This window comes from Lepidothrix coronata, unplaced genomic scaffold (genome assembly GCF_001604755.1).
Source record: "Lepidothrix coronata isolate B3197 unplaced genomic scaffold, Lepidothrix_coronata-1.0 Scaffold350, whole genome shotgun sequence".
Classification (NCBI taxonomy): Eukaryota; Metazoa; Chordata; class Aves; order Passeriformes; family Pipridae; genus Lepidothrix; species Lepidothrix coronata.
In genome coordinates this window covers 119,229-127,632 of record NW_016690530.1, presented here as the reverse complement: position 1 = coordinate 127,632, position 8,404 = coordinate 119,229, and the positions used below count along the sequence as shown (strand labels likewise).

The following is an 8,404-nucleotide window of genomic DNA, read 5'->3' as shown; positions in this document are numbered from 1 at the left end:
TCTGGGTATCACTCCTTGTCCTGGGAGGAGTCTGGCACTGTCCCCTTGGCTTAGGAGCAGCACTAAGCTGGGCCTGGGCTCCTGCTGTCCTTCCCATTCCCTTCAGTCACGGGACACTCAGTGCTTGGATGGCTGAAGGTCCTTTGAGGAGCTCAAACAAAAGGTGCTTTCAAAGCCTGAGAGGTCATTTCTTCATCTCTGCTGGATTTTCCCAACTAAAAGCACCGTGTCCTGCTCAGCCATTCCCAAATTCCTTCCTCCAGCCCCCTCCTAATCCCGGGAGCTGCCCTTCCCTAAAGCCCTGTGCACACTGCCCTGCTTTGCTTTCCAGGGTGGGTTTTTTGGGGGGGTGAAGGAAATAAATGCCCTGAAGGGCACGTTGTCATCCCACAGCCTCCATCAGCGGGGACACGGGGGTGATCCACGTGGTGGAGAAGGAGGAGGATCTGCAGTGGGTCCTGGCCGATGGTCCTCACCCACCCTACATGATCCTGCTGGATGGGAATCTCTTCAACAGGTCAGTCAGCACCTGCTTTTATCCCCCCAGGGAGCCCAGGGCTCTCTGATCCGGTGATTAAATGTCATTTTCTGACTGACAGGTGACGGAACCAGCTCTGACTGCAGCCAGTTCTTGTGAGGTTGAACCATTAGTGGTTTTTTTACTGGGCTTTAGTGACTTTTCCTTCTTGCCTTTGCTGTGGAAAGAGCTCTGCTCTGTGTGAATCCCCACACCCTGTTCACCTCTACATTAGATAGCAGCCCATAATTTAATTACAGCCCTGGCATTGCAGCCCATTAAACCCCAGCACGGAGTGGTCCCTTCCCTCCCTGGGCAGAGCAGGAAGGACAGGACTGAAGTTTTCTCCTTGTTGCTTTTTTTTGCACAGTGAGATAAAAACCAAAGGTTAATTTGCTCACAGGCTCGGCTGTAATTCACCACCATCATCACTCTGTCTGGGATTGCAGCTCTTCCTGAAGGAATCCCTGATTCCTGGGCTGTTTTCTCTCCTCCAGGAAGGTGTTGCTGCAGCTCAAGGGAACCTCCCGGGTGTCCGGCCTTGCTGTGGCCGCTGCCAGACCCAGCCCTGCCCAGGGCTTCTCCCCTGGCCTGAAGTGCCCCAACGATGGGTTTGGTGAGGAAATGTTCCATCTTCATCCCTGCTGGGGGGAGGGAGGGGTGGTGCCTTTTCCTTGGATGCTCCGAGGAAGCGCAGAGGATCTCAGGGGAGCTGGAAATGGCAGAGACACTTTGATCCCTTTGGGATTCTTCCAGCACAGGATGGGCTCAGAAAAGGGATGGGTCTGATGGTGAAAAACGTGGTTGGGGTGGTTGGAATGTCACATCCAGAGGCTCAGCTGGACATCAGGGCCCAGTGGTGACCCTCAGGGGCCGAACTGGGACCAGTGTTGTCATCAGTGACACAAACAGAGGGGCTTGGAGCAGCCTGGGCTGGTGGGAGGTGTCCTTGCCCATGGCAGAGGGTTGGAACTGTGCAGCCCCAGAGTCCCTGAGCTCTGTTCTTGTCCTGCAGGCTCAGGTGTGCCCGTTCTCTCTGTTCCCAGGTGTGTATTCCGAGGATTACGGCCCCGAGTTCGCCCACTGCAACACCACCGTGTGGAACCCCCTGGGCAGTGGCATCTCCTACGAGGACTTCGACTTCCCCATTTTCCTTCTGGAAGATGCCAACGAGACCCAAGTCATCAAACAGGTACCTCAGCAGGCAGGGGGAGAGAGGAGAGAGGGGCTGGAGTTCTGTTCCCCGGGGTGAAAACGCCACAAATCCCATTTTCTGTGCCTCAAAAACGCCGAGCTGAGCCGTGATTCTCCTTCCCCCCCAGTGTTACCTGGATCACAACGTGCCCAGGGATGGCTCTGCCCCCCAGTACCCCCTGTGTGCCATGCAGCTCTTCTCCCACATGCACGCCGTGACCAGCACCGTGACCTGCATGAGGCGCAGCTCCCTCCAGAGCACCTTCAGCATCAACCCAGGTGAGACCCTCCCATCCTCAGCTCCAAATCCCTGTGGAATTACAGCTTTTCCTGGTGCCAGGGCTTCCCTGGAGCCAGGGCTTCCCTGGAGCCAGGACTTCCCTGGAGCCAGGACTTCCCTGGAGCCAGGGCTTCCCTGGAGCCAGGACTTCCCTGGAGCCAGGACTTCCCTGGTGCAAAGCAGAGTTTTTTGCTCGTTGACTTAAACACCGGGTTGAGAAAAAAAAACCCTCGTTTCTCACTTGTCACTGCTGTGATCCCAGCTCCAGGAATGTTTCTTTTTCTGCTTCCCAGAGATCGTGTGTGACCCTCTCCTCGACTACAACGTGTGGAGCACTTTGCAACCCATCAATTCCTCTGGAAAAGTGGATCCTGAGAAGGAAGTCATCATGGTCGCCACACGAGTAGGTACCTCTTAACCTTGCTCTGTGGAGCTCGGGCTGGGAGAATTCTGGGAATCTGGGAGTTCCCAGTCTCGTGGGAATATTTTTGTCGTGTATTTTGGTTTCTTGCCATGTTCCAAACCTTTTGGCTGCTGTGTTCTCGGGATACAGCCGTGGCTCCATCCCTTGGGGCAGTGGAGGGACACCCACAGTTTGGGTCTTTCCATCTTGTTATGGGAGACTTTTTCCAGCATTTTCTTCGCTGGGGGAAGCAGACGAGGAGAAATGGTCTGTGGCAAAGCTCTGAGGCCTCAAGGCTCAAATTTTGGGGAAATATAGGTTGGATATATGGAAGGAATTCCTCCCTGTGAGGGTGGGGAGGCCCTGGCACAGGTTGCCCAGAGAAGCTGTGGCTGCCCCAGCCCTGGGAGTGCCCCAGGCCAGGTTGGAGCAACCTGGGATGGTGGAAGGTGTCCCTGCCCGTGGCAGGGGGTGGCACTGGATGATCTTTAAGGTCCCTTCCAACCCAACCACTCCATAAATCCCTGCCTGCCACAGCAGCACGATCGTCACTTCGAGCTCCACCATCCACTTGGTCCTTCCCTTCCCGGCGGGACGGGTGGGATCAGGGAAAGACAGGGAGTGGTGGGTTTGCTTTCCCAGCACAGAATTCCCTGTGTGTTTGTGCTTGCAGATTGACAGCCACTCCTTCTTCTGGAACATCGCCCCCGGGGCCGAGGGCGCCGTGTCCTCCTTCGTCACCCACTTGGCCGCGGCCGAAGCCCTTCACAAAGCCCCCGACGTCCCTCTGCTCCCCAGGAACGTCATGTTCACCTTCTTCCAAGGGGTGAGAGCAGCAGGATCACATCACCTGCCCCCCCCGAGATCCCAAATCAGCCCCTGGCTGCTGCTCCCCCTGTCCCTGCTCTTTGGGTTGGGACTGTTCGTCTCCCTCCCCGGGCCGTGGTTCCCTCTGCTCCAGCGGGATCCTGATTGCTCTGGGAGGACATGACAGGAGCAGATGGAGCTTCCAGTGGGGCAGGAATGGGCTGCATCCTCCTGGATGCATCACCCAAACTTTGCTCTCCCTCCTGTCTCCTCCTTTCTGTTCCCTCCCTTGCTGGGGATGAACTTCCAGGCTGGAAATTCTGAAACAGAGCCCAGGAAAGGCAAAATTAAAAATATATGGGAGAGAAATGCGGCTCCTTCCTGGGAGCCCAGAGCTGGAAGTGGCAGCTGTGGAGAAGCAGAACGAGCTGGAGGAGGGACTGATGGCCAACAGCTGATGTTCCCCTCAAGGCATCAGCTCTGATGAGTCCTTTGTGCAGCTCTTCCCGTGCCAGGGCCATGTGATTCCCCCTCATTCACCCTCCTCGGCACATCCATCCCCAATTTCCCTGGAGGAGAGAGGCATCCAGGCTGTGGATGTATCCAGGAGGGGGGATGAGAAGAGCTGGCTGTAAATTAGGGAAGGGGAGGGCTGGTGGCTCCTGACTTCCCTGCCCTGCTCCAGTTTTCCAAGGGCACCTTGTCCTCCCCCGGCCACTCTCAGCCTTCCCAACCCTTTTTTCCAGGGAAGGAGACACCACTCCTTCCAGGAAAGCTTTGGATGCTGAATTCCTGGCATGGGGGGTTCTCCCTTTTCCCTGGTTTGTTGTCTCCCTTGTCAAAAACAATTGGGATTGTTCAGCCTGGGGAAGAGGAGCTTCCAGGACTGGGACTGGGACTTGCAGGACCTCAAGGAGACAACAGAAAACATGGGAAGAGATTATTTCCAAGGGTCTGGAGTGACAGGAAAAAAGGGAATGGCTTCAAACTGACAGAGGGCAGAGTTAGATGGATATTGGGAAGAAATTCCTCCCTGTGAGGGTGGGGAGGCCCTGGCACAGGTTGCCAAGAGAAGCTTTGGCTGCCCCATCCCTGGAAGTGTCCCAGGCCAGGTTGGAGCAACCTGGGCTAGTGGAAGGTGTCCCTGCCCATGGCAGGGGGTGGGATGAGGTGATCCTTAAGGTCCTTCCATCCCAAGCCATTCCATGACTCCAGGATTCATTCCTAGCAGGATTAAGAGGGCAGAAAGTCCTCACTGAGGTGGTTTTGCCTCAGTGCCTTTCTTGTGGAATTCAACATCCTTCTCCTGGTTTTTTCTCTTTCCCCTCCTTTTTGCCCTTTTGCTCCATCCCCTTCCTACAAATCCCTTTGGTTTTGGTGCCTTTGGTGTGTCCCAGGCTGTCCAAACCTCTGGAATTACCAGTTGGCCCCCAAACTCTTGGGTCGGTTCCACCTCAGCCCCTCGGATTTGCTGGTGGAGGTGCCTCCACCCTCGGATGGGAGTCAGGATTTGGGATTTTTCAGGATTTTTCAGGATTTTTCAGGATTTGGGATTTTTCTTTTTGTCCTGCAGGAGACCTTTGACTACATTGGCAGCTCCAGGATGGTCTATGACATGGAGCAGGACAAGTTCCCTCTGCGCTTGGACAACATCCACTCCTTCGTGGAGCTCAGTCAGGTGTGGCAAAAGTCTGGGGGCCTTTCATTGCCTGGGTGTGAAATCCCCCTGGATTTCCCTGCTCTGGGATGTCCAGCCTTGTGTTTTAAGGTGGTTTTCCTTGCAGGTGGCTCTCAGGAATGGCTCCATCCTCTGGATGCACACGGACCCCGTCTCCCGGATGAACCAGTCCGTGGACGCGCAGGTGAGAGAGAAACCATGGAATGTCCTGAGCTGGAAGGGGCCCACGAGGATCACGGAGTCCAGTTCCTGGCCCTGCACAGCCCCAGCAATCCCACTGTGTCCCTGAGAGCTCCAGGTGCTCCCTGAGCTCTGGCTTCCCTGTGGAACCTGTCCCAGCTCCCGACCACCCTCTGCGGGAAGAACCTTCCCCTCGTATCCGACCCCTGGCACGACTCCACGATGAAAACTCTGGGATCTCAAGCAGGGTTTTAACCTTCCCAGAGAAACCCCATCCCAAAGAACAGCAGCACAGGGCAGGTTTTCCTCCTTGCAGGTCAGGAACCTGCTGGCCACCCTGAGCAGGAGCAGCGCGGGCTCGGCCGTGACCCTGCAGGAAGCCGGATTTTCCCAGCCCCTCCCTCCATCCTCCTTCCAGCGCTTCCTCCGGGCTCGCCACATCCCTGGGGTGGTCCTGACTGACCACAGGACAGCCTTCCAGAACAGGTAGGGGCTCCCAGAGGACCCCTGGGACGCTGGAGGGGGGATGTGAGCGGGAGAAGCTCCGTGTCCGACGAGCGCGGCAGAATCGTTCTGACAGGCGAGAGAAATCCGGTTTGATGTGGAAAATGTTCCCCCACAGCTGGCTGGGAGCCAGAGGTGAGCAAATGGCAGCAGAGCGTTGCAGGAGCCTCAGCTGTTCTTCCAGAAGCTGCCTTTTTTTTTTTTTTTTTTTTTTTTTTTTTTTTTTTTTTATTTTTTAGTTTTTTGTTTGCGTTGGCAGAAAGCCCCAGGCCTTGGAAAGGGCACTTGGATTCACCCCACACGACCCTGTTCCTCAGGGATCCCCTGCTCCTCGTCAGCTCTGGGGTGGGAATGGGGGGTACAGGACAGGGATTGGGTCTCTCCCCTCTGCCCAAATGCTTGAAATTATCCCATTCCCTCCCTGGAGTCCTGGAATGGTTTGTGTTGGGAGGGACCTTCAAGATCATCCAGTTCCCCCCCCCTTTTTTTTTTTTGGGTCTCCTTCCACTATCCCAGGTTGCCCCAAGCCCTGTCCAGCCTGGCCTGGGACACTTCCAGGGGTGGGGAATCCGTGGAATAACCTGTACCAGGGTCTCCCCACCCTCACAGGAAAGAATTCCTTCCTGATACCCACCCTAAACTCCCCTATTTCAGTGTGATCCCACCCCCCTTGTCCTGCCACCCCAGCTCCTGATGAACATCCCTCTCCAGCTTCCCTGCAGCCCCTTCAGACCCTGGAAGGTGCTCTGAGGTTTCCACACAACCTTCCCCTCTCCATCTTTTATCCTTCTCTGCTGTTTCTGGGAATCTCTGTAGAAATCCACGGGAAAGAGCTTCCCTTTCCCCCCTAACCCTGCACGGAGCAGGTGGAGGGGAACACAACTCAGTGCTGGGGGATCCATTTTTAGGCTGGGGGATCATCCCAGGGAGTGCCAGGGCCACAGTGTGTCAATCCCTGGTAGGGAATCACTTGGAATTCCTTGGATGAGGCATTACCAGATCCCTGCTGGCCTTGCCTCAGTTTCCCTCCCTGATTCACAGCTCGGGCTCAGCCCCACCTAAAATTCCAGTCACAGCCTGGAAATGGCTCGGAGATGCTCAGATGGGAGAAGCTGTGGAAGGGCCAAGTTAATTAGAAATCCTCATTAAGGGCTTTCAGGAGTGAGTGGCAGGGCTGGAGCTTCGCTCCCGGGAGGCTCCGCTTTGGACACGCTCGGAATTGAATTCCATGCCCCGTGGTTTCTCCCTGCCTTTCCCCAAATCCCTGCTTTTCTCCCTCTTTTCAGATACTACCAGAGCATGTATGACACTCCAGAGAACATTGGGATGCAGTATCCCGAGGGGCTGAGCCCTGAGGAGACCTTGGAATACGTCACGGACACAGCCAAGGTTCCTGCTGGATCCGGGGGGGATGGGGAGGGGCAGGAGGGAGCAGGGACGTGGGGAGAGGGGGAAAATGTTTGGAAAAAGGGCTGGAAGAAGGTGGGGAGGGATGTGGGAAAGGGCAGGAAGAAGCAGGGACTGGGGAGAGGTGGGAAAAGCTGGAAAGAGGGCAGGAAGGAGCAGGGAGGGCTCTGGGCAGTGCCAGGGGCGAGGGGCCCCGGAGCGTTGGGGTGGATTTGGGATGGATCCTGGCTCCCTCCCAGAGCCCCTTTCCCTGGATCTGCCTGGCTGGATTGACACGGATCCCTGTCCCCTCACAGGCCCTGGCAGAAGTGGCCACCGTGGTGGCCCGAGCCCTTTATGGCCTGGCTGGAGGAACCAACAGCACCTCTGCCATCCAGGCCGATCCCAAAACGGTAGGAGCACGTGGAGCCCTGTTCCTGGAACCTCCCAGGAGCCCTCACATCCCTCCCCTCTGGCCCTGTTTGTGTGTGTTTCCACGGCATCCTGTCCTGCATCCCCCCCTCCCCTTTTCCCTGTTTTCCCACCGAGCAGAGTGAGAATCCCTCCCTCGTTTCCTGGGGCGGAAACGAAGCTCCTTCATCCCCAAAGAAAAGGTGGAATTGCCACCTGGGCCACGGGGATCATCCAAGGAATCCCTGGGGCTGGAATCCCACCCGGTTTTCCCAGCTCTGTCTGGAATTCTGGGCAGCTGGGCCGGAGCCTGTCCTTGGCTGTGCTCGGGGAACGTCCCTCAGCAGAAGGAGCTCGGGGCAGAGCTGCTCAGACGTTCCTTTCTCTCCTCTGCACAAACCAATCCCGTGTCCTCCCAGGTCACCCGGATGCTTTACGGCTTCCTGATCAAAATGAACAATTCCTGGTTTCAATCCATCATCAAACCAGACCTCAAAGGAATTCTGGGTGAGAACAGCACAGGGAGGGAGGGCAGGGAGAGGGTTTGACCCCGGATGTTCCCTGGTGGGTTCTTGCTGGTTTTCCACCCCCCAATCCCGTTTTTCCTGCCATTCCAGGGGATGTTCCCCAGCATTATGTGGCAGTTTCCAGCCCTGTGAACACGACCTACCTGGTGCAGTTTGTCCTGGCCAACCTGACGGGCACGGTGGTGAACCTCACCAAGGAGGAGTGTCTGAGCCCCGAGAAGAACCCCCACACTGAGAGGGAGGTGGGTGCACATCCCACCGGGAATGGGCACATCCATGGGGCTGGTTTGGGGATGGGTTTTATTGCCTGGGAGAACAGGGAAGCTCCTCCCTGAGGAGACATCTCAGTGCCCGAGGGCAGGGGAGGAACGGGCACGACCTGAGCCCGGGTGGGCAAAGAGGAACCTGGGTGGGACCAGCCAAGGGGTGGCCACAGGAGCAGAGGGGCTGGAGCAGCAGGAGAAGGGTCTGGGGAACTCCCGAGGGAGCTGGGGGGGCTCAGCCTGGAGAAAAGGAG

The 8,404-nt window shown here is 56.7% G+C and overlaps 1 protein-coding gene across 1 annotated transcript in view; it reads left to right on the top strand.

Annotated features, from left to right (window-relative positions):
• Nucleotides 1-8,404, top strand: part of NCSTN (nicastrin) — a 12,584-nt gene that overhangs the window by 2,069 nt on the left and 2,111 nt on the right. The window contains exons 3-15 of the mRNA XM_017838633.1: nucleotides 394-517; nucleotides 1,015-1,133; nucleotides 1,564-1,709; nucleotides 1,840-1,990; nucleotides 2,285-2,394; nucleotides 3,068-3,220; nucleotides 4,775-4,879; nucleotides 4,986-5,063; nucleotides 5,376-5,545; nucleotides 6,850-6,952; nucleotides 7,267-7,362; nucleotides 7,780-7,867; nucleotides 7,978-8,129. Of these exons, the coding sequence (XP_017694122.1) occupies nucleotides 394-517; nucleotides 1,015-1,133; nucleotides 1,564-1,709; nucleotides 1,840-1,990; nucleotides 2,285-2,394; nucleotides 3,068-3,220; nucleotides 4,775-4,879; nucleotides 4,986-5,063; nucleotides 5,376-5,545; nucleotides 6,850-6,952; nucleotides 7,267-7,362; nucleotides 7,780-7,867; nucleotides 7,978-8,129 (1,595 nt within the window). The remainder of the gene's footprint in view (nucleotides 1-393; nucleotides 518-1,014; nucleotides 1,134-1,563; nucleotides 1,710-1,839; nucleotides 1,991-2,284; nucleotides 2,395-3,067; nucleotides 3,221-4,774; nucleotides 4,880-4,985; nucleotides 5,064-5,375; nucleotides 5,546-6,849; nucleotides 6,953-7,266; nucleotides 7,363-7,779; nucleotides 7,868-7,977; nucleotides 8,130-8,404) is intronic.